General features: G+C 41.2%; 11 protein-coding genes across 14 annotated transcripts; 5 read left to right on the forward strand and 6 right to left on the reverse strand.

The window, feature by feature from the left end:
• Positions 1 to 233: 233 nt before the first annotated feature.
• Positions 234 to 1,333, forward strand: LOC120443721 (protein cornichon). Its single transcript, XM_039622969.2, has 5 exons — positions 234 to 251; positions 318 to 500; positions 558 to 670; positions 791 to 934; positions 1,001 to 1,333. Exons 2-5 carry the CDS (start codon positions 351 to 353, stop codon positions 1,026 to 1,028), a joined length of 435 nt encoding a protein of 144 aa, XP_039478903.1. The 5' UTR covers positions 234 to 251; positions 318 to 350; the 3' UTR covers positions 1,029 to 1,333.
• Positions 1,334 to 1,690: 357 nt separating this feature from the next.
• Positions 1,691 to 3,763, reverse strand: LOC120443716 (syntaxin-5). 2 transcript variants are annotated; one of them, XM_039622964.1, is made up of 3 exons: positions 3,632 to 3,763; positions 2,689 to 3,539; positions 1,691 to 2,571 (listed from the first exon to the last, which is right to left on the reverse strand). In XM_039622964.1, the coding sequence occupies exons 2-3, from the start codon at positions 3,362 to 3,364 to the stop codon at positions 1,838 to 1,840; spliced, it is 1,410 nt and encodes a 469-aa protein (XP_039478898.1). In that variant the 5' UTR covers positions 3,365 to 3,539; positions 3,632 to 3,763; the 3' UTR covers positions 1,691 to 1,837. The 2 variants fall into 2 exon arrangements, with proteins under 2 accessions (XP_039478898.1, XP_039478897.1); XM_039622963.1 differs by having other exon boundaries at positions 2,689 to 3,650.
• Positions 3,764 to 3,883: 120 nt separating this feature from the next.
• LOC120443719 (transmembrane protein 147) lies at positions 3,884 to 5,197 on the forward strand. Its single transcript, XM_039622967.2, has 4 exons — positions 3,884 to 4,064; positions 4,178 to 4,316; positions 4,384 to 4,492; positions 4,672 to 5,197. Exons 1-4 carry the CDS (start codon positions 3,991 to 3,993, stop codon positions 5,031 to 5,033), a joined length of 684 nt encoding a protein of 227 aa, XP_039478901.1. The 5' UTR covers positions 3,884 to 3,990; the 3' UTR covers positions 5,034 to 5,197.
• Positions 5,082 to 7,763, reverse strand: LOC120443712. 3 transcript variants are annotated; one of them, XM_039622957.1, is made up of 8 exons: positions 7,521 to 7,763; positions 7,306 to 7,460; positions 6,964 to 7,244; positions 6,722 to 6,905; positions 6,282 to 6,666; positions 5,924 to 6,228; positions 5,735 to 5,869; positions 5,082 to 5,659 (listed from the first exon to the last, which is right to left on the reverse strand). In XM_039622957.1, the coding sequence occupies exons 1-8, from the start codon at positions 7,670 to 7,672 to the stop codon at positions 5,535 to 5,537; spliced, it is 1,722 nt and encodes a 573-aa protein (XP_039478891.1). In that variant the 5' UTR covers positions 7,673 to 7,763; the 3' UTR covers positions 5,082 to 5,534. The 3 variants fall into 3 exon arrangements, with proteins under 3 accessions (XP_039478891.1, XP_039478892.1, XP_039478893.1); XM_039622958.1 differs by having other exon boundaries at positions 5,082 to 5,673; XM_039622959.2 differs by lacking the exon at positions 5,082 to 5,659 and having other exon boundaries at positions 5,753 to 5,869; positions 5,928 to 6,228.
• A 303-nt stretch (positions 7,764 to 8,066) lies between these two features.
• LOC120445498 (glia maturation factor beta) lies at positions 8,067 to 9,311 on the forward strand. Its single transcript, XM_039625949.1, has 4 exons — positions 8,067 to 8,226; positions 8,383 to 8,476; positions 8,543 to 8,733; positions 8,795 to 9,311. Exons 1-4 carry the CDS (start codon positions 8,224 to 8,226, stop codon positions 8,921 to 8,923), a joined length of 417 nt encoding a protein of 138 aa, XP_039481883.1. The 5' UTR covers positions 8,067 to 8,223; the 3' UTR covers positions 8,924 to 9,311.
• A 70-nt stretch (positions 9,312 to 9,381) lies between these two features.
• LOC120445469 (zinc finger protein OZF) lies at positions 9,382 to 10,779 on the reverse strand. The gene is made up of 2 exons (XM_039625916.2): positions 10,573 to 10,779; positions 9,382 to 10,500 (listed from the first exon to the last, which is right to left on the reverse strand). The coding sequence occupies exons 1-2, from the start codon at positions 10,696 to 10,698 to the stop codon at positions 9,385 to 9,387; spliced, it is 1,242 nt and encodes a 413-aa protein (XP_039481850.1). The 5' UTR covers positions 10,699 to 10,779; the 3' UTR covers positions 9,382 to 9,384.
• A 344-nt stretch (positions 10,780 to 11,123) lies between these two features.
• Positions 11,124 to 14,167, forward strand: LOC120445478 (ubiA prenyltransferase domain-containing protein 1 homolog). Its single transcript, XM_039625928.2, has 2 exons — positions 11,124 to 12,078; positions 12,833 to 14,167. The coding sequence occupies exons 1-2, from the start codon at positions 11,641 to 11,643 to the stop codon at positions 13,469 to 13,471; spliced, it is 1,077 nt and encodes a 358-aa protein (XP_039481862.1). The 5' UTR covers positions 11,124 to 11,640; the 3' UTR covers positions 13,472 to 14,167.
• A 462-nt stretch (positions 14,168 to 14,629) lies between these two features.
• LOC120445459 (probable cytochrome P450 303a1) lies at positions 14,630 to 17,310 on the reverse strand. The gene has a single exon (XM_039625907.2). The coding sequence runs from the start codon at positions 17,308 to 17,310 to the stop codon at positions 15,796 to 15,798; it is 1,515 nt and encodes a 504-aa protein (XP_039481841.1). The 3' UTR covers positions 14,630 to 15,795.
• Positions 17,311 to 18,495: 1,185 nt separating this feature from the next.
• On the forward strand, positions 18,496 to 19,624 carry LOC120445489. Its single transcript, XM_039625938.1, has 2 exons — positions 18,496 to 18,636; positions 18,920 to 19,624. Exons 1-2 carry the CDS (start codon positions 18,626 to 18,628, stop codon positions 19,545 to 19,547), a joined length of 639 nt encoding a protein of 212 aa, XP_039481872.1. The 5' UTR covers positions 18,496 to 18,625; the 3' UTR covers positions 19,548 to 19,624.
• Positions 19,625 to 19,728: 104 nt separating this feature from the next.
• Positions 19,729 to 20,317, reverse strand: LOC120456384 (the record flags this gene model as incomplete). The annotated part of the gene is given in 2 exon segments (XM_039643594.1): positions 19,729 to 20,050; positions 20,053 to 20,317. Coding segments are annotated over 2 exon segments (426 nt in total), but the record flags the coding sequence as incomplete, so codon positions are not given.
• A 95-nt stretch (positions 20,318 to 20,412) lies between these two features.
• On the reverse strand, positions 20,413 to 23,348 carry LOC120458109 (A-kinase anchor protein 10, mitochondrial). Its single transcript, XM_039645639.1, has 4 exons — positions 23,187 to 23,348; positions 22,829 to 23,062; positions 21,409 to 22,467; positions 20,413 to 21,341 (listed from the first exon to the last, which is right to left on the reverse strand). Exons 1-4 carry the CDS (start codon positions 23,212 to 23,214, stop codon positions 20,836 to 20,838), a joined length of 1,827 nt encoding a protein of 608 aa, XP_039501573.1. The 5' UTR covers positions 23,215 to 23,348; the 3' UTR covers positions 20,413 to 20,835.
• Positions 23,349 to 23,532: the final 184 nt, after the last annotated feature.

Here is a 23,532-nt window from a genome sequence, read left to right on the forward strand (position 1 = left end):
CGGCTAACTGTAAGTGGTATTTTTTATTGATAAAGATAAATACCAGAAACTATTGTTAAGCAAATTATAATTCTTTAAAAATTAGAATTGCTTCTTTTAATTAAACTGTATCATTACAGTTGGTAATTGATAGCTGATTATATTTTAGCCCCTTTTGCAATGGTACCATAAATCTGTGCTGCCTGATCGTCAAGATTAGTGCATCCCTGGCGCACAGCTGTCATCATCGCCGCCCTTGTAAAAAAAAACAAGTGAGTCCCAGCGCTACAATTGGAAGCCGAATTTTACGAGAATAATTAGCAAGTCACTTTGATTAGCACCTGGAAGACGTGCTCCAGCGTTATTACAAGATGGCCTTCAACTTTACCGCCTTCACGTATATAGTGGCCCTGATCGGCGATGCATTTTTGATATTTTTCGCAATATTTCATGTCATTGCATTCGACGAGCTGAAAACGGATTATAAGAACCCAATTGATCAGTGTAATAGCCTCAATCCGGTGAGTAAACTTGGTGCTTACACCCACAGTGCGCCCTGTAATTAATGTATATTTCAGCTGGTTTTGCCGGAGTACCTTTTGCACATCTTCCTAAACTTGCTCTTCTTGTTCTGCGGCGAATGGTTCTCACTATGCATCAACATACCCCTCATAGCCTATCATTTTTGGCGGTAAGTGACTCATTTGCCCGTGTGATATGTGAATAATCATGATTTGAGATCCGGGGGGATCAAGATTCACCTAGGTCCAACACAAGTGTTACTCATGTTTTGTATCCCCACCCATTTCAGTTACAAAAACCGCCCTGTGATGTCGGGACCGGGACTTTACGATCCCACCACGGTCCTAAAAACCGACACTTTATCCCGGAACATGCGTGAGGGTTGGATCAAACTGGCAGTCTACTTGATCAGCTTCTTCTACTACATATATGGGTAATTTTAATTGATATTCTAGGTGGCCAGGGTCCTCATTTGTCTAATGTTTCTTGCTAATTTTAGCATGGTTTATTCGCTCATCTCGACATAGGCAGCTGTTGCCTGGGGATCTCAGTGTTGGCGCCAGCGCATCCGCGTCGTGTATTAATTGTCTAAACTCGGGTAGAATACTCCCTTTTTGGGGGAGAATCCCCATCAACAGCGAACAATACTTCACTTGTAAATTCTAGTGTAAATCCATAAAGACATCTTAAAGCTTTGTTTTTTTTATATAATTTGTAATCCTTTTTTGCAGTATGAGATTGTAACGTGTTTTTATTAAAATTATATTTGCATTTCGCATTTCGCATCTTTGGTGTAGTTGGATTTTAAGCATTAAATAAAAGTCAGATCGAAGTAACCATTTCTCATTTTCCTGTTTAGCTTGAGGGACAGCGGAGTCTTTGACTGATCACGATGAACATGGAGTAACCAGCACTTAAGGTAATAAAGATTACGAAAGGTACCCTTATCAGCAGGGCAAACATAGATATAGTCAGAAATTTTTTACTTGCATTAAATTTTTTCTAATACACAAGATTATTACATTAGCAAACAACACCAAAAAATATAAACATTAGTATCATTCTGTTTTAAATTTCAGAAAGTCTTTAATTTCAAAGCCTCCTTTAGAAAGAAATCATTTGTTATAGAGTTTTATTTACGAAACAACCACAAGCTATTTAATGTGTTTTCAAAATAAATGCATTTTGCTTTAGAACGTATTTATAACTTTATTTTACAATCGTTTTGGGAGGCCACAGCTTGGAATAAACAATATTGTGATTAAATCTTGGTTAAATTAAAATGCTTTATAAATGGATAGGTACATGGGGCTTTAAATGTGCAACTGGCGTTTGATTACGACATAAAAACAACGAAGAACAAGAAGAAAAATATGAGAACGCCGAAAATCTTGATCATCAGCCAGCGGTTTTTGGAGACCGACTGAAAGTATTTCAGGATCTCTCCATGGGCAGCCTCGATGTTCAATTCCGCATCCGCCACATTCGTGTCAATACGCTCCACGATCTCTTCCTGTTCCTTAACCATATGCGCCAGCTGCTGAAAAATTCCACCGAGCTCAACGATGGTAGATTCTATATTTTGCATAGTCTCCGCCCGTTGCTGGACGTAATTATCTGAATCGTCGTATATGGCCATCTGTGTCTGGGTTGATAGGAGCGGTGTTGTATCGCTGCTTCCCATGTCTATGCTGACAGCTTGGTTTTCCTCGCTGAGAAGCAAAGATCCTTGCTTGGCTGTCGATGGGGAGACGGTGTGTGCGGCCAACGGACCTGGTCCTTGGCTAAACTGATCCCGTCGCGTCTTCTGCTGTTTTAGGTTCTCCGTGCGCACCTCCAGGATTTGCTTGAAATCCGTGCTCATGCTGGCTAGCTTCGATTGCAGGGCCAGTACCATGTTAGAGGAATGTGACACCAAATGCTTTCCGTTTGTGTGACGGCGCTGATCCTTGGAAATGTCCTGCAGTCGGGCAATTTGTTGATTTAACGCATTTAGGTCACCTTTGATGATATAAGTCAGCTCCTGTATCTCCTGCGGTCTGTCATCAAATAAGCTCTTCTTTTTGGCCACTAAAACAAAGACGAGAATTTTAAAGTTTTGTTTTATCACTGGCCGTTATTGCTACATATTGGAATCAATATGAATAAGAATTTAACTTGTAGGGGTTTCGTTAGCCCTGCACTTACACATTGTGAGCTTTTCCAGTTTGGCATAGGTGCTGGCGATGTTCTTTCCGATAAACCTGGCGACCATCATGAACTCCGAGTAGCTCTGAACCTGCTTGGCCTTGCGGGGATCACGAATATTGACTGCCCGGGTGATGTTACGAGCCTGCAGAGACCGAATCGCATTGGCGAACTCGCCCGTTCGATCGCGTGAGGCCATGACGAATATTTCTGGTTCGGGTTCGGGCTCCGGTTGCTGTGGCTCCTCCTGCGATTGGTAAAACTTTGAACTAGTCGGAATGGAAGCGGGGTAGCTATAGTGGCTTTGGCTTTCGCTATTGATGCTCGTTTGATTGCCGGTGACCACGGCTGCAGCGGCACTTAAAGTGCGCAATGCGTGGCCAGAGAAGGCGCGTAGGTTCCACTGGCGGGCCGCCTTGCCGTATTTGTCGTCGGTGTAGTCGGGACTGGAAATGGAATCGCCCGATTTGTTGTTGTCCCCAATCTGGATAGCCGCCTCGTGGCCAGTTGGTGGTGGAATCAAGGGCTGTGTTAATAGTCCTACCGATCCGCCAGCTGTTCCCGTGCCCACAGATCCTGATCCTGCTCCTCCCTGATGATCCTCTTGAATGGTATAGGTACTGCTGCTGCTGTAATCCTGCTGGTCAGTTTGATGAAGGCGTCTTCGGGTTTGCATCTCATTTCAGATTGCAGCTTGTCCCAGGGAGTTGACGTTGCTGATTTTTCATATGCACACTAATGAAATGATCTGTTGGACTTTCCTTTGCGAAAATTTCCTCTTTGTTTTTCTCTTTCGATACACTGGTTTTCCGTTCGTTTAGCTCCGCACTTAGCTGGCAGGTTCGTGTGTCCTAAACAAAGTAAAATTTGGTTGCCGTTCAAGCATTTCCCTTTGGTTTTGTCAAAAATTCATAATAATTGCTAAATATTGCAGAAAACTCACTCGACACACACACGCACACACACAAACACACCTCCAGATGATAGATTACGATGACGTGTTGATATTTAAGTAACTATCGATAGGCACGGGTCTGGCTTAGCAGTATTGAAACGGTTTGCTACTTCATATCTGCAAATACTTAATTGAAATATTTAATTACATTAAATTCATTTTTTTTTATTTTTGTTTTATTTTAACATACAAAACTAGCTAGTTTTTCCTTGTCAGCCTGCCATGCCGTCAGCCCTGTCATGCACATATCGATAACCAACGGCGAGCAACGCTAGTTTTTTTCTTTTCAACTTTTAATTCTTCTCTTAATTAAGCAAAAATAAAATAGTCATAGTTTATCAAAGAAAATGACACTGTATCACTTTGGAAATTGCGTGGCTCTGCTGACGCCCTACTACTTCACCTACAAATACTCCGGCCTGTGAGTTCCCGCCTGATTTCTGGTGGATTTGCCGACTGCCAAGTCCGCAGTTCAACCAAGTGAATAAAACTATGTATTTGTGAATGGTCCCGGGTTATTTTTTTTTTTCACAGATCGGAGTATGGAGCCTTCTGGAAGTGCGTGCAGGCGGGAGGCATTTATATATTTACACAGCTCGTCAAGATGCTAGTGCTGGCCACGTTCTTCTACTCGGACGCTCCATCCTCCAGCGGCGACTTTAACTTCTTTGCGGTGCGTGTGCTTATCTGTATTTACCTTTACCCAATTATTAACGTCATGTGGTTACTCTGGTTTACAGGAGATCCTCCGCTGCAGCGCAGACATCGCCGATCTGCTTGGATTCGCACTAATCTTGAGTCGCATTCCCGGCAAGGGCCACTCAAAGCTTATTACGGCTGGACTTGGATGTAGGTTGAATGAACCATTATTAATATCATGATGGGGGTAGTTTGAAAAGACCGAAGTACTCAGTTCAGATATATGAACATTACAACTACGATGTCTGATCCACCTTTTATACCCTAACCCATATTTAACAACTCCCAAAGACTCACTTAAAACTAAGGATTTTCGTATACTTATACAGGGGCCACCGCCGAAGTAATTCTTTCCCGAGGTATCATGCTATGGGTGGGAGCCCGAGGCACCGAGTTTAGCTGGATCTACATACTCAAGTGTCTGGAATCGAACGTACTTCTGGTGCAGCACATTACCACGGCCACCCTGATCTGGCTCTTTACCCGTCACGATTTAAACAAGGCGTTAAAGCCGCTGGTTAGTCTGCTTCTGGCTGTAACTGTTTTCAAAGGCGTCTGGCTGGAGGGCATGCTCCATATTTTGACCATTGGACCTTGGCTGACGGTGGCTGTGAAAGCGCTGGTGGCGGCCGTAATTGGATTCTGTACTCTGCACATCTATTCGGGTCTAGCCCAGCAGATCGGAATTTAAGCAATTGTGCCAAACTCTCTATATTCCTTTTTTTTTGTAACTTGTTTATTTTGGTGTTGTCAGAGATATTAGGATTTTGTAAGGAAGACAACACTTACGGTTTAGAGAATTACCCCAACTGTTAATGAATTATAGCTACGATACCGTAATAGTAACAAAGATAATTAACGTGTTTTAATGGGTACAATGAAAATCTAAAAGTTAAAATGACAATGGAAAATACATATTTTATTTTAGACGGGGGCAGGCTTTATAGTATGTATATTAAAAAATCGTTTAATTCTCCTTACTCAACTTTACAAAAAGGACGAACGGAAATTAAGTAGATTAAAGCCATTGTGTTAGAAATATGCTTAACTTATAACTACTTTAACACAATAGTAACAAAAAATACGCAACTGTAGGTGAGAACAATACATAAACATAATGTGGAACATCTTTGACCAACTTAACAACTACAAAATAGGTTTGCTAATCTTGAAACCCATTATCTACACTTAATCAGAAAATCTCACTCAGCGTAAGATTGTCTATTAACTTAGCGGACTCTTTGCCAAGAGTAATTTGGTCCATTTCAAGCGAGTTAGCTCGCTTTGATATCTTTATAAAATGGTCTCGAACGAGATCTGAAATTCAAGATCTACATTACATATTTCGAGCACTTATTGGATCGGATCCATATGGATATATTTCGAACTCACACAACAAATGGAGAAATGCTAACGAAGCTTGGATGCGACTCGCAAACGTTTTTATAAAATCAAAGGCATCGATTCCCGTAATATTCGGATTATTACGCCAAATGTTTAAGAGACTCATCATTACGCTGTAGGTATCTGTAATGAAATTATAACTTACTTAATTTACGATATAAAATAGGTCAAACTCACGAGCGTGATTATTCTCACAGCACGGCATATGCTTATTCATTTTGTTATTATGAATTATGGAATTGACATCAGGCTGCTGCAGTTCAGGTTGCAAAAAATCCACTTCATCCGGTTCAGGCTGATATATATATGCTTTTTTATCCTTGCACTTTTTAGCCCGAAAAGGTCGTACAAATATCTCCTTGGAAAGGTTCTCGGTAAACTTGCCGCCAAATATGGTTCTTAGTGTATTTTCAGCCTCGTATTCCATTTCTTTTATACTGAGCTTAGGGCCCAAGTTGTTGCGAAGAGGTGAACAAGTTACACTACATCGAGAAGTTAATACATTTTATATTACAAATAGAATAAAGTTCCTTACTTATTATTCACTTTACGGAAAAGTTTACTGGGGGGTTTCGGTAAATCCAACGGTTTTGGCAAATTCACTGCTTTTAAAATGAACTCATCCATATATTTCTTTCTATGCTTCCCCAGCTGCTCCCGAGTATATTCAATGTGTTTGTCTACTATAAGCTTTCTTTTCCGATTCATTGGCTTGCTAAATTTGATTTCTACAAAAGAACTCAAAACTGCAGGCAAGAACGGTTCGCAAACTATTTGAGTTACTTTAGCTGGTTCAATGTTATGCTGTAAAATTTTGGTCATTATAGCATTGTCAGCTTGGAAAATTTTCCCATCATCCAATTTAGGCATTTTATCTGGTAAAATGTCAGTTGGATCCTCAGTTGTTGAGTGACGCTTTACTATAATAAAAAAAATAGTTGGAATACGTTTTTAATCGAAGTGAGAATTTCTTACAGGAGTTCCTTGTGGCGTCTTTGGGGTAAAGTTCTTGAAAAATGGTTAGATCAGCCCCTTCGGTTTCCCCAAAACCATTTGATGGCATAATAACGCTATGATCCTCGAGAAATTCAATCTTTTCGGTGATTGTAATGGAATGATACGATTTCGACTTCGTACAGCTTCGGTGTAGTTCAATAGACTGTTAATATATAATAAATCATATAAGAAAAAAGTTCCACAGTATCTTGGCAACCAACCTCGTTGGATTCCTCCTCCCCGTGTTGTTTACAATCCAAGAGCCACATCTGGCATTCCGATAGCATCTTTTCGAAGTAGTCATGTGCGTACTCATCCAACAGCTCCGATTCTTGCTGTCTGGCACGCTTCGACTCTGTTACTTTAAATTTTTTGGTGATTACCTGCTTTCTTTTGCGTTGGATTTGAATCTCAGATTTGTTGACCACTGAAGATTTTGTGGTGGTGCGAACGTAATCCAAGTTGGTACGTGTACATTGATCAAGTAATAGTTTCGTATCCCCTATATACATAGATAATTATATATATATCAACGCTTTCGGAGTATTCAGACTAATACTTACCCAAAAGTTGATCCACCTTGCATCTAAAAATATCCGTAACGCCGAAAAACAAGCGGGAAATGCCCTTAAAAAGAACATTTTGTTTGTTTTTCTTAGCCAAAACATTTGATCGTGTTTTTAATGTATTCTTCTCAATTAATTCAGTGATTTTCTTGCTAAATTGTAGACAAATTACTTGCTGAAACAAGTACATAGTTAAATTCATATTTAATTACCAGCAGGCGACCAAATCCACAACTGCGAGCTCATTCCTATCGAGTTGGGCAAGCGCCGAGTTCCGCGTTTTGCGACTTCCCGCTTTCCAGCAGTAATTTAGGATGTTGTCCTCATATAAATTTAAGTTCATCATATCTACTGCATTAGGCATAAAATTGATAGTACTAAGTATTTTACAAGCTATTGCTAAACATTGTAACTTTAAATTAACTTTAACATGGCGTCGAAAGTAACGGTGCTTTTTTGACAGTCTTTCAGTAACTAGAGAGGACAAACATGATCCAGATATCGCATACAACACGATTGTATTAGTATTACAAAAATGTAAGTTTTAAATGTATTTATAAAACTAGATTTACAATATAGCTTTTCAAATTCAAGCTTAACGAAAACAGATCATTTGGATTATTCTTTATCAAGATAACAAAAAATCTTTTAATAATCAAAATAGTAACTGATACATTTTTTTTAAATTTTTTAGTTATTTCGTTTAACAACACTTCACGATATTTTTCATTCAGCTCGTGATCTTTTGGCGTTCAGTGAACGGTCTCACTGCACGAACAACAAAACAAAACTCAGAAAAAACCATAGTATTCAAACGATTCCTTAAGGACGAGTTATATTACATTCCCACAATTAACTGCCAAAAATTCTATATAGCAGCACTATTTACAGATCCTTAACTTTAGAGCTGAAAAAATGGTAAGATAAGCACAAGAGGATGGAAATTAATTACCAAAATAAAAACATGACTAATAGAGTGTGGGCGTGTTTTTGTTTTTGTTTTTCAATCCAAGATTGTTGTTTCCAGATAACTATGAGTCTTCGTTTATTATTTAATTATATCGATTTTAACAGGGTGATAACCAGATATGCGACATAAGCAACGAAGTTCTGGAGGAATTAAAGAAGTTCCGATTCAGCAAGAGCAAAAATAATGCTGCTTTGATATGTAAGACTTGGTTGCCATGGTAACATACATAGGTAGCTTGTAAGACCACGCCATTGTCCCTTGCAGTGAAAGTCGACCGGGAGAAGCAATCTGTAGTACTAGACGAGTTTATCGACGATATCTCAGTAGATGAACTGCAGGACACATTGCCAGGACATCAGCCCCGATATGTCATATATACATATAAGATGGTGCATGACGATCAGCGCATTTCGTACCCAATGTGCTTTATATTCTATACACCAAGGGATAGTCAGGTGGGAACCTAGTAATATTTAAATATACTTCAAATTTCATAATTTTTTTCATCTATTTCAGATCGAATTGCAGATGATGTACGCCTGCACAAAGAGCGCCCTTCAGCGCGAAGTGGACCTCACACGCGTCTACGAAATACGCGAACTGGACGAACTCACCGAGGAGTGGCTTAAAGCCAAGCTCAAGTAGAGATGTTTTAATCTCTGGGATCAATCAATCCGGGCCGTTGTCAAAAGCAATATTTTCTAATAGTTCTCTGATTGATTTTCGAGATTTTTATATACATATTCAAACTGGATCAAGCCGATACCAACGATGCATACCAATACCAAACAAACAAATATTGAAATACTACAACTTTTATCTACATAAAACACAAATCAAGCTTAGTTTATACAACAATGACATTTTTATATCGACGATCGCCGGCGACAAGTATGCGCAAGGAGTTTTAGTGATTTTAGTTCTTGCATTTAAGTAATAGTCTTTATAGAAGCTGTGCTTGCCAAATTTCTACATGTATTTATTGTAAAGATATTAAAGCAAACATGACAAAAAGTATTCCATTTTATATAGACAAACTAAAAACAATTTTTCAATATCAAAATATAGAGACGACGTAATAAATTAAAAGAAAATGCTTTTTTTTTCTAGTAATGTAGTCTTTGAGCTGCCGTATGGTGTAGCATAGTGTAACGCCCTTCACTAGGCGTTGGCGGTGGAGGCGGCGGCGGAGCCAACATGTGAGCCATTGCAGCCATTCCCATTTGTGTGGCGGGATTCGGTGGTCCGAGATGATGCAGTGTATCGTGATGGTAGTGATGCGACATGGGCGGTGCAGGAGGCAATGGCAAATTCAGTAGATTATTATTTGCCGCATGTGTGCGGAAGTGGAGACTTAGGCTGTCCGCCGTATCAAAAGCCTTGTCACAATCCGGGCACTTGAAATGGGCGTGATCAAGGGTATCCAGACCCACGGGATCCGTGTCTATAGCCTCATCATCATCATCGTCCACTATATCATGGTTTCTACTGGATTCCAAAGGATGAAGTTTCAATTTATGCGTCCGCATGTCTCTTCGCCTGCTAAAAGCCTTGCCGCAGACATCGCAGTGGTGGTTTTTGATGCCCGTATGGGTTATCATGTGCTTGGCGAGATCACCGGCTGTATAGAAACCTTTCTGACAGAGCGAGCATACCTGATCTCGCACTCCTAAATGAATCTTTTGGTGCGCCTGAAAGTTTCCTAGCGCCGAAAACTGCTTGGAGCAGATCTCACACTGAAAAGGCTTGTCGCCCGTGTGCGTTCGTTCGTGGACCTTGAGATTGTACTTCTGGGCGAATCTCTGGATGCAAAAGCTGCATTGGTATGGTTTCTCGCCCGTATGTGTTCTTATATGCTGTGTTAGTTGGGCAATGCACTTGAAGCTTTTGTGACACTCATAGCAGGTGTGAGGCATCTTTGGCACAGGTTTTGGCCCCCGTTTTTTGTGTTCTTCTGGAGGCTTCCTTTGATACCGTGACCGCCTCTTGCTTATTTTGGCATCCACCGGCTCATCCTCATCGCTGTCGCGCTGAGGAAGCATCGTCTTCTGTACGAAGTCCGTGTTTGTGGCAGCATCCTGACGCCAGGACTCCAGAATGCCTAGATATTGCCTTAGCCGAAGATCGCTGTTTTCGCATTCCTGCTTGAAGTGGAAGGCTACTCCCAGACGGTAAATACAGTTGTTGCAGATCACCGAAGGTAGGCCATCGGTTTTAAAAACCTAAGACAATTTGTACATATGTACATATGTATATGCCAATTAGAAGTCGAATATTTTCTTTTTAATACCCACTCTTATTTTTGCGCATTGCATCAACATTACGGAGGGCATCATAGCAAAATCTGTGCTATAAATCGAAGTTACAGGATGCAGTTCCTCCAGGCAAACTCGACAAATTTTGTGGATATTATAGTCCATCTTTTTATACAAGTTTATGGAAATCAACAAATAAATGTTCAATGTTTTGCTTCAGACGCCTATCAGCTGGTTGGGTCCAGGGCGGCAACGGTACAGTAGAAACTCTAGCTGGTGAAAATGAAACTGTTATATATGGTTAAATGTGTTTGGATTTTTAAGGTGGGTATGAGCTATTTAGCTTAATTACTGTTTTTGAAGGAAAAGTAATATTTTGGTTAGTAACTTTTTTCCATGTTGCTAATATATCCTATTCATTTATATATATAGATATTCTATACTAAAATGCACTTAAATGTTATAAATGTAAATATTAAATATTTATATTCCTGATTACATTCATTTATAAATTTAGAGTAAGAACTGTAAGTAGAACCAGGGCTGTACTAGTAATTCGGCGTTGCCACCTTCAACGAAAAAGTGTAACCTTCTTTCATTTTTGCGCTGAAGTGACGTGACAGTTGATTTGTTTGATTAAAATAACTAAAAGTAAAAGCGCAGCTAAATTGATTTGCACCGGAATCCATTAACCTGGAATCGGCAGCCGGAAGCAAAGACGCAGCCGGAAAAGGAGAAGCATCCAGAAAGAACGATCGTCGCACCGGTAGAGGAAAAGATAGAGAGGAAGAGAGAGCGTGAGAAACTGGGAGCTGCACGGGTGAAATTTCGTGGTTTCGGGACCCCGACCACCTGAACTCTCCTCCTCCCGCTGATAATATATATCCATTCCCCATTGGCAAGATGCTGTGTATACAATATTAGCGATTATCGAGAGCAGGCAGCGCATGTGCCGGTATCCCAAAGCCAACTATTGAATATTTAAGCTTTTGTAAACAAATTCTGGAGAGGAGGTGACCAAGGTCAAACAATCCGACGAATACGAATACCCGACGGCTAGTTCGTTTCGCTCCACCGCAAAGTGCCAGTAATCCCGTGCCGCTTGCAATGGTTACAAGCAGCCAGCTGTTGCCCAACGGCAACTTGTCCAGGAATGGCAAGACCAAAATAGAGGACGGTGAAGAGGTGGAAGCCGTCTTTGGTGCTCGTGCAGCAGGTGCAGGGGCCGGAGTAGCACTAACGGGACTAACAGGACACTCATCCACATCCGGAACGTTTATGAAACTGAAAACCTATCTCCTAGCTCTGCGTCCCTGGTCGCTGTCCGCCAGTCTGGTTCCAACGCTGCTCGGCTCAGCCCTAGCCTACCGCTCCCAGTGGGCGGAGGAGTTTTCGCTGGCCACCTTCTTCCTCACCGCCTTTACCGTGGTCACCGTCCACTGCGCCGGCAACGTCGTGAACACCTACTTCGACTTCATCAAGGGCATTGACAAGCAGAAAGCCGACGACCGCACGCTGGTGGACCATATACTCACCAAGGATGAGGTGAGCACTCGAACGGATGGGTTAAATAATCCAATAGTGTGCAGTTTTGTCTTTCGGAAAGTAAAACTAACTAAGTTCAAGATCAGAGTAAAATATACATATACTTCAGTAGATTTGAATGATTTTCAATAAAATGGTACTTAAACCCCGATATCGGCAGACCTCCGATTCCTTATTCCCTATTTCATACATTATTCAATATTTAATAATTTCAAAACATTTTTCGATTTTTTTTTGACGTGTACATTAAAATTCCTAATTTCCAAACACTTTATTCCGAAAAATCACATTATATGCATAGAGACTCGCGATGAGACTTGGCAATTCTTTTGTATCTTTAATGGCAAAACGTGATTTTTAAATTCATATTTCTTCAATAAGCAAAAAGTTTTCAAATTACGTACCGTTCTACAGAAACAATTATAAACAACTAAAAAGCAGTCTAAGTATGTGTGTACCATTCAGATGAAAAGAAATTAAATTATTTTTATATACGTTCGGAAAAAAAACGTGCCGAAATCATACATCGTTTCGGAGGAGAAAACAATATCATGATATGTTACCAATTAGCAAGGTTCTAATTTAAATCAAGGTCATTTATATTAGAGAGTAGTCAAACAATAATACTTTTAAAATGGATAATTTTATGGAATTTTATTTTCTCCCAATTTTGTTTAATATATAATAGGAATTAATTAACTGACAATGAAATAAGTCATTTATTATAAATAATAAATATTTTGCATATTTGCAGGTGGTATCGCTGGGCGCCATTCTGTATATGGCTGGCTGCGGAGGTTTTGTTTTGCTGGCTGTGCTCAGTCCGGCAAAAATGGAGCACCTGGCACTGATCTACTTTGGGGGATTGTCCTCGAGTTTCCTGTACACTGGAGGCATCGGTTTCAAGTACATTGCCCTTGGAGATCTGGTAATACTGATACTCTTTGGACCCATTTCGGTGCTTTTTGCCTTTATGTCACAAACGGGTCATGTCGAATGGACAACAATGGGTTATGCAATTCCTTTGGCTCTCAACACAGAGGCAATCCTGCATAGCAACAACACTAGAGATGCGGACAACGATCGCCGGGCTGGAATAGTAACGCTCGCCATTTTAATAGGGCGTACAGCATCTCACGTTCTGTATGCAATGCTTCTCTTTGCACCCTACTCATTATTCTTCATCTTCGGCTTGAAGTACTCTCTGTGGTTCCTACTGCCGCTGGTAACCCTGCCACAAGCCTTCCAGATTGAGAAGCGTTTCCGTAACGAACAGACAATGCACCTGGTTCCTCGGCAAACAGCTAAGCTAAACTTCTTTTTTGGCATCTTGTATATCGTGGCCTGCTGTTGCGCCCACCAGTTGCCTACCTTCGGATTGCGAAGAAATTAATAGGCGGGATAACCTTATAGATCTGGCAGAAAATCTGAATCAGAGAGAACCTGGTGCAATGTTTTAGGGAATTTCATTAGGCTTTCGTCAATGTCAGTAACAAGAAGGGGAAATGAAGCTTTGCCAGCTTCCCACAGTTTGATGTTGCGCAAAATTCGAATGCTGCTAGTCGCCCGTTAGATTCTAAACTTTTGAACTGAACATATCCTAGCCCTTAACGGTCGATTACTTTGAGAGAAAACCTATGGTTGATTTATGACATTTTGAAATACAAATTACAGGCCTATATCAGCTTAACAGTTTACTATATTAATTCCAAACGATAATCCATAACCATTGTGCAAACACAAGTAAAATTAAATCCAATTCGTTAAGCTAAAAAGTCCTTAACCAAATACATACTTAAAATAAATATTAAAATCTTTTACAAATTTTGTAATATTCAAATTTTAAGAAATATATTTTATTGGCATTCAAGTTTATTAAACCAAAGGCATGATATTCGACAATTAATTTCTATGTCAAAAGTTGCTTAAATTGTCCTAAGGTTCGATGACTACCTATACTATCGACCTTAACCTATCCCACTCGTTATACCCGTTACTCGTAGAGTAAAAGGGTATACTAGATTCGTTGAAAAGTATGTAACAGGCAGAAGGAAGCGTTTCCGACCATATAAAGTATATATATTCTTGATCAGGATCAGTAGCCGAGTCGATCTGGCCATGTCCGTCTGTCTGTCCGTCTGTCTGTCCGTCTGTCCGTCTGTCCGTCTGTCCGTCTGTCCGTATGAACGTCGAGATCTCAGGAACTACAAAAGCTAGAAAGTTGAGATTAAGTATACAGACTCCAGGGACATAGACGCAGCGCAAGTTTGTCGATTCAGGTTGCCACGCCCACTCTAACGCCCACAAACCGCCCAAAACTGCCACGCCCACATTTTTGAAAAATGTTTTAATATTTTTTCATTTTTGTATTGGCCTTGTAAATTTCTATCGATTTGCAAAAAAACTTTTTGCCACGCCCACTCTAACGCCCACAAACCGCCCAAAGCTGTCACGCCCACACTTTTGAAAAATGTTTTGATATTTTTTCATTTTTGTATTGGTCTTGTAAATTTCTATCGATTTGCCAAAAAACTTTCTGCCACGCCCACTATAACGCCTACAAACCGGCAAAAACTGTGTTCAAGACTCTCCTTCTCCCTTCCACTAGCTGAGTAACGGGTATCAGATAGTCGGGGAACTCGACTATAGCGTTCTCTCTTGTTTTTATTTATTTCATATCGTCACAATCTTAAGTCCTAACCAATCAATGTTATCAATAATCATACTCTTCCTCTCGTTGGGGAATTACGGACCAAGAAAGTTTTGTGCAGCAGCAACCATTAATTGTAATATAGACCGACTTTTATATTATTCTAAAATATATATCACCACATTCACACGGGTGCAGATACTTAAGTTTCGCGAATCAAAATGCAGTTTTACTTTACGAATAGAAGTGCTTGGAAATGCAGCTAAGTTGAATGTTTTTTGGCAATTGGCTGGCTTGCTTTGAGAGTTTTACAAATATTATATACACGAACACGATCATATATTTATACACAAATCTAGATCATGTAAGCCCAGTGTCAAGCGGCTGGCTCAGAGTGAGAATTATAAAGGAAAAATCAAGAAAACCTAAGTAAAACGAAAACGGAACACAAATTACAATTTTTAAATAACTATATACGTAGATGTCGAGGACGAGGAGCAACAATTGTTTTCCATTAACAATAGCGTATGCATATAAACAAATAGCTTTAAATAACAAACGGAAGAAGAGAAAGCCAAATCCCATTCGCATTCTAATCCATTGTGTAACTGAACATTTGTGTGGCAATATTTATTTGTACGCTAGATTTTTGTATATTCATTCATTCTTTTGTATATTGCATATACCGCATAAAGAAATGCTTTTGTTGGAATCGCTCAGTAACCGAGTGGAATTGAACTAAGTGAAAACTTCGTAGACTACAAATCAACAACCAGATGAACAATAATAATTATAATGATATTGATAATTAAATGTTTAATTAGAGAATGTAAACATAAATTGTGTAATATATACTGATTTATATTTTATTGAACGCGAAGAAAGTGCAAGGGGCTGTAATTGATCTTTTTTTTTCAGTCCATTCCATAAATTCTAAAAAATAGGCTTAACATGTTGTAAGAAAAACGCAACCTATATTTCAATTCAAACGGAAAATGGAGGATGATTCAATATTATTGTAAACCCCAATCCGTGTCGAGCGAAGTTTAAATTAAACGCCATAATCCCTATTCCTGCTCTCTAGCCACCAACATGATGTCATATGGCTTCACCGCAGCGGTGGCTCCCTCGAGCGGCACCTCCTCCGGCACCTGACCAGGAATGGCCACCATTTTAAAGTTTTGTAGCACTGTAGTCGTGAACATAAACAGATTCTGTCGCCCCAACAGGTCTCCCATGCAGCGATGACGTCCGAATCCAAAGGGGTTGAAGGCTTTTGGTAGTTGCAGATGGCCATTGCAAAGGTATCTGTCAGGATTGAATGTCTCAGGATCCGGAAAGTCAACTGGGTTGATCAGCATTCCCCTAAAACAGGCTATGACCATAGTGTCCTTTGGAATTTCATATCCCGACAATCGAGTATCGCACACGGCTCGATGCGGTATGCCAAAAGTGTGGAGCATGAACATCCTAACCGCCTCCAATGTAATAGCTTCGCAGTATGGCAAATTGGAGCGATCGCGGGACCACTCGGGTATGCGCTCCAGACCGACTACCTCCTTGATTTCCTGAAAAGCTCTCTCCTGGATTTTAGGCTGCAGAACCAGGTGCATAAAACAAAAGCCCAGACTCTTGTTCGTGGTCTCGGACCCAGCCAAGAACATATCCAAGCAAATGGCTAGGAGACTCTCATCACTGAACATTCCCTTATCATCGTTTCCCTCGTCCTGGGCACGGAGATACGAATCCATCAGATCTCTTGGTTCGTCGTAGTTCTTATATGTCAAGCGATGCAGCTCGATCTCTTTGCTCATAAAGGAATACAAGGATCTATGACTCTCCACGAAACCATTGTAGCCAGAGAAGTCCGGAGCTATGAATCGAAGCAGCGGAAAGTGGCTGAATAGAGCACCCACCATATCGATGTTTTTAAAGAGCTCAAAAAAGGTCTCCAGCAATTCCGTAATCTCCAGAGAACCAGGTTCATATCTTCTACCACTCAGCATGCACCAGAGAGTGTTCAAAACATAAACACTCGTTAGGTCGTGCATTTCAATCCTCGCCTGCATTCCTCCTGACTTCAGCACCTTGTCCTTTAAGTCCTGCAGCAAGCACGTTGCCTCATTATGCACTATATCCATCATGCCACTTCTGGCAAAGCCAAAGTTCTTCAGATGTCTCAGAATGAATCTACGCTGCTCCACCCACATTTCACCGTCGGTTAAAAGTACTCCCAACCGGGAATTGAAGGTTCTTAGACGATAAAATATACCATCGGGACGGCCGTCAATATCTTCGTTGGTCATCATTTCACAGATGGCATCGCTCGTATAGGCTATCACCACCTTATCCTTGCCAATCTTGAGGCCGAAGAACCCATAAGGATTCACGTACTGCTTGGCTAACACGTCGATCACCTTGCAAAACATTCCAAGGCGACAACGTAGTTGAAAAACCTGCAGGGCACTTCCTACAACCGGATACCAACAAGGTCCTGGAGGAAACCGCTTGGGCTTTCGAACTGCTCCAAACCAGATGGCCAACAGAGTGGCACAGAAAATCCAGATCACCGCATAAAACATGTATTTTGCTTGCTTTCACTTTTCCCAGTTACGCAATCTTGAGTTTCGAGTTGGTAAGTTGGTATCCACTGTTTCCTGGAGACTTAGTCTGGAGTTCGATCCCGCTCCTGACGTTCACTCAAATCGACTGAATCCGCTCAGCTGGTTGGGCGTCGCTTTTATAGAGGTCTTGTGAAAAGCTTTTCCTCATGTTTGATTTGCCTTTTAAAGTTATCTCAAGCGTGATAGTTGTGAGAAATGGAAGTCACCAAATTGTATATGTGAATGTTCTGGGCTAATTATTTTTATGTATATATGCTTGATCATAAGTAATTACATGTCCTTTAATTTCTTTTTGAAGAATGTTGAATAGAAGCCCAAAATATCAAGACTTCGACATTCCTCAAATTAAAGCAAGCGAGAATGCCTAACTCGAGCTGATCGAATATCAGATACCCGTTACTCAGCAAGTGTGAGTGCTAGAAAAAAACTGCAAATTCTTTTGCTATATCGATTACGGCTAGTGATCTTGACCATAAATCAATTACCTATTCCATCAAGTACTCTAGTATACCCTACTAAGCGATGGAGTAGGATTGTTTGTAGAACTTAATTTATTTGAAATATTTATATCCAATAGTCCGTAAACTCTATATAGCGTTCTCGCTCGTTATAAATGTAAAAAGGATTTTTCGGAATTCGCTGAGGGACTATAGCAAAACAACTTTAGCCCTAAAGACCCAAATCTTCACCCTTCTGACCCACTGCCTTGTGGATAGTTAAACTGCATTTTCCTCGGGGATAAATTGCAGCTAACCACCGACATTTATGGTCATGGACAACGCTACCAAAACCACTGGATCACCATCGCCGCCAAAGTCGAGGAAAACTTGTTGCGTTCAGAAAACCGCGAAAACGCAAACAGAAAAAAAACTCGTTTGCTCGAAATGAAAGGGAAAATAAATGGAGATGTTGGGAAAGAGAAAAGTAAGGAAACGGAGGAGGAGCAGAAGCTGCCTGGACAACTCGACTGGATGAGGCTATTATGTCATCGCCACCGCCATCGCCATTGCCATCGCCATCGCCATTGCCATTGCGGAAAGCGGCGGGATGGACTTTGTTTTGATGATAAGTCAGCTGGTTCCGGTTTCTGGGGATCGGAGATCGGGGCTTGGGTGTGGGGATTTTGTTGTTTTGGACGATCAAAGTGGAGCTGCCATCGATTTTTGGCATCCAATTGGGGCTTTAACACGGCTCCACACTCGCGGAGTTCGCCCATTTGAAGACTGGCGTCCGAGCTGCGAAGACGTGACAGGACTGCAATTCAATCTAAAGAATGGGTTTCAGGTGAGCGCAGTGACAAAGTGGCAGGGATCTTAACATTGTACATACATATTTAAGTGAAAAGTTGTAAAGTCGTTGAATTTTTGTATTGTGCGTGTTTAAATTCAGTTAACCAAACTAACATTAATCGTATAACTAATTTGTTTAAAGATTCGGTGAAATGCGAAGAATATTAATTTTCAATATAAGCCGTCCCGTTTTAAAATCACAAATTAAATATATTGTTTCTAAACCCAAATGATTTTAATCAAATTTAACACAGTTCTTATTGTAACACAACCCTTAGAGTTGTGCTCTTAGCCGCCACCGGCCTGGGAGCCATGTACATGATGCATCTACTGGCCCAAGATTGGGTGAAGATCCGACCCATTCGCGGAATAACCCAACTGGCCGGAATGGCCGCTCAACCGATCCAACAGGTTATTGCACCCATCCAACAAGCCAGCGGGGCTCTAAATTTATTCCGGAGCAGAAGAGAGGCCAGTCTTAATCATGAACTCGGTTGGGTGCGAAGAACCCAAGATTCGGGAGGGGGGAATGGTGGCAGAGGCGGCAGAGGCGACAGAGGTGGCTCCGTAGGAGGCCTGGATCACAGGACACATCCTGCCGTCGATTGGAAGAGGATCCTATCAAGGGATCCCTTCGAGTGCTTGCAATCCTTGATATGTCAACTGATGTCCGGAGCCGAAGCGAAAGTTCCGGAGGCTGAATTGCTCATGGATTATCTGGAGTCATCTCTGGAGCTGGCTCCGGCCAAGATTGGTCGCGCCTTCAGCCGAGGATTGGCCTTACGGGGCTCCACGGAGCTGTGTTTTAACGAGTATCCATTTTGCCTCTACTCCGCCAAAACGATGTTGCGCATCCTGCGTTGGTTCAGTGAATCGGGTGAAATGCCCGAAGATAATGTGGCCTAGTTCAAATCCATTCTAGTTTCAGTTTATCTTAGAAAGACTTAATGGGGAAAGTGAAAATGTGAAATAATTTTACGATGTTGATAAGATGAAAATAAAAAATTAAATGATATGATGTATTATATTTTATGTTGTGTTTCAAGTTTTCACTTTACACATATAAATATAAAATTTATGGCGCTTGGCTAGTAGCAATTACTAATAATTTAAACGATTTTCTTTTTTTAAGAAATATAGTTTTTTCTCAGAAAAGGTGTTTTATGTTTACTTGAATTTTGAATGAACATCAACCATGATGTTACATATTAAAACTTCAATGAAAACGCAAAAATTGGAAGATTCGAATTAATGGGACGAAAAACTACGCATGCAGATTGGGCAGCGATGGTACCGTCGAATGGCCATGTGAATGCAGCTGCTCCCAAACAAATGGCCACAACGGAGCGAGACCAGGCGATGTATTCCATTGTGCGTCGAGGGCAACAGGCAAATGAAGCACGTCCTCAACCATCCATACGTTGATTGATTTTTTTAACGCCCGCATCGAGATCTGTGATGATCAGGAGTTCGCCAGTTTCTTTCCCCTGCAACTGGTCTAGGATGAGACGACGCTGAGTATTAAGGTTTTTGACCCGCAAATTGTAATCCGTGAGCTCGCGGACTTGCTCCTCCAGATTGCCATTGGACGCCTCCGTCGGCTCCTGCTCCACACGCTCAAGGTTCTTCCCCAGAGCCTCCAGAGCTTCCAGAGCGGTAGCCAGCTGAAGATTGATTTAATTTTGTGACAGTTAAAGCCACATCGGATAAATATGTGGATTGCTTATGCTTTAATTCACAAAGAAAATACAAAATAATAACAAATGAGAAGTGTGGTTACTGAAAAAGTTTATTAATAACAATAAATTTTCCTTGGTTTTGTATCAGTATGCAAAAATATTCATATTCATATACATTGTTTAATACAATTATTTAATCATATTAAAACGGAATGAAGTAACTTAGCTTATGTTTCTGTTTTTCTTTTGTGGTTTGTTGCTGTAAATAACAAATGAGCGAGCGATAGTTTAGTTAATAATGCGCTTTCAAAGCCCATAGCAATAATTAAAATAAGTTAAAGAAAAAATGGTTGATTTGTTCAACACAATATGTACATAAGAGAGCGTACTAGAGAGCTTCTGTTGCGACTTAATTTTGTGCACATGTTGGGGAGATTCTCGCTTTGATTTGGGCGTAAAAAGTAATTTTATAAATGAGAATAAGTAAGAAATAAATTCCGTGATGGTTAGGCACATCAGGCCCGGGGGAGAGTCTTGCCACTAAGAGTGACACTCGTAACATCCCTTACAATCATTTCGGCAACCTGCCAAGCAATCTCCTCTTGCACATTATCCTCCGGCAGGTTCACCAGCTTTCGCATAGCATTTTTAAGCTTGTTTCCGCTGACACTCAGTGACCACGGTTGCGATTTTAGGGCCACAGCATCCACGGCCTCAAAGTCCCGCTCATAGCGTCCCAATGAGTTAACAAACCCGAATTTTAGTGCGCCCGTAGGACGCTGCCACAACAGTTGGGGATTCGTCAGCTGCCTAGCATCGATGTTGAGATTTCCAGACTGGTGATTTATCGCTGTTTTTGACGGCGCTTGATCCATGGAAGCCAGCAGTGTGTTGTGCTGAGAAATGTGCGTGCAGTCGGACATGGATAGAGTTTTTCGATGTCGCTGTTGGGCGTTGGAGGATTTCGCAGCTCTTCTCAGGCTCAGCTTTTTTTGGAGATTCGGATGAGGGGTGGAAATATCTAAATAATAAACAGTAAGCTTGGGTTAGTGCAAATTTAATACACAAGTTGATATATCCGAACAAACCTCTCTTAACCTTCAGTTCATTCACGTAGTTGTCAAAGATGTGCGACTTAAGAAAGTCAGCGAAATACTTTTGCTCCAAATATTTGGCCGTTACCAAGAGGGCCAAATCGAAGGCTTGCCACTGTTCCCCTGGGGCACAGATTGCTTGTTCCACTCGTGAGCGAAGCTTCTGGGACATCCATAGACGGCACTCGGATTGGAGGGAGAAGTATTTGTCGTATATGATCATGGCATCGCTTTGTGCGGCCTGGCGATCCTCCTCCTTCTCTTCGCCAGAAGCAAAGCTCTTGCGGAAGTTAATGCCGGTGATCCAGAACTCCAGGCATTCCCGTTCTTGTCGCTGTTCCAGGTACTCGGTAAAATAGAACAAAGCCAGTTCGCTGTTCAAGACGTCGTAGATATTTATAGATCCGCCCTCGATCAACTCCAAACAGTATGTAGAGTAGTAGCCGCTTTGCAAAAATCCCTGCACATGATCCCGCTCCAGTTGCTCCAGCACAAACTCTCTAGCTTCGTCAAAGCAGTTGGCCGGGATTGGTTTGCTACACTCGGAATTATCCCTTCCACAAAGGAGCAGCGATATATGCGCGAGGATGACGATGGGCAGCTCCACTTGCAGGCTGGCGTTCACTATCAGATATTTTTGGTATATGGCAATGGCATCGCTGATGCTAGCCCGCGATAGTTCGGAGTTCATCACACATTCCGTCCCAGACTTTTGTCTATTGATTTGTTTGTTCGTCTCTGCATAAATGCGGCTCTTCTCGTCGTCTGTGAGGGGTTTGCGCATGGACAGATCGCACAGCGTCTTCAATTCAGGTACATCTTTGTCATCTTTGTGCGGAGAAGATCTTTCCATTTCCTTCCGAGAAGGGTCCTCGGGCTCCTCCTTTTCTTGCGTAAGCGCCGCCCGCTTAAAGTTTTCAATGTCTAAGTAGAATTTGATCAGCGGCAGCGCCTGTCGGGTGTCCAGATACTGAACAAAGAAGCTCAGGCAGTTCGGATCGTTGACGATGGAAGCGAGATTCATGGAGAGGCGTGAGATGTAGGTGAAAATGTCTGGGAAAAAACAAAAGTTATGAGTTTCTCTATTGATTGCTTATACGGAAAATGGTATATAAACCTAAATGCCAATCAAAAAGTCAGGGTCTGTTACAACAAGCGTCTGATAAAGATCATCTGTATTCATTTATTGTATGTGAGTGTTAAATATGTTGGAACACAAATCGAGATTTTAAGATAAATGATTGGAATTTTTTTCAAACATTTTACGATCATGAATTTACCATAATGTTATCTATGTTTTCTCCTGAGAAGCCAGGAATAAACCTGGGATTTGCTTATCGTACCAAGCACATCAAAAGCGATTCAAAGGTGCCAACGTGATGAGCAATTGAACAATGGGAAATGAGGTAATTACCATCGTTGCTGGCGAGACTGATGCCATCGGAGGGGCCTCCTCCTCCGGCAGATCCCACGCCCCTCTCCTCCTCCGCTTCTAGGAACACTTCGTCGCAGAAACTGGTTGTGGAGCGCAGCGAGTGGCGTTTGTCAGCCATGGCTCCATCTGCAGCTCCGTCGGGGGAGTCCACATCATACGCTGGCATTTGGCCACAACTGGCATCCGTGGCATCTTGGCTGCTGCGACGTCGGCCTAAATAAAATCAACGAAAACAAATGTAATTGGTGTCAACAGAAGAAGAAGAGGAGAAAGACGAAGCAGGGAAGGGGAGTTGGGTGAAAACAGCAGCGAAATTTCTTCGAATCGTTTGACTCACTGGCGTGCCTTTTGATGTAATTTAACATTTTTACATTCTCCGGCCTTCGTTCTATTCGAAAAATGCTTCTTGTGATTGAAAGTGCCGATCAAATGGGTATTCAATTAAATAATTTAATGCAGTGCGACGGTAAATATTATGAAAATGGTTTCAGACGATGGGGTATTTTTTAGTGTATTGTCGTTGGCTGGTCATACTTTTGATATTCTTTAGGGTTGTTTTATTTGCTAAAAAAATTGGAAACCAATTTTACAGAAAGGCGAATTCAGACGGAGCAAAGCAAACTCAAAAAACGTGAGCAAATTTTGCGGCGAAAAGCAAATTCATAATACTGAGCAAACTTTCA

Source organism: Drosophila santomea, chromosome 2L (genome assembly GCF_016746245.2).
Source record: "Drosophila santomea strain STO CAGO 1482 chromosome 2L, Prin_Dsan_1.1, whole genome shotgun sequence".
Lineage (NCBI taxonomy): Eukaryota > Metazoa > Arthropoda > Insecta > Diptera > Drosophilidae > Drosophila > Drosophila santomea.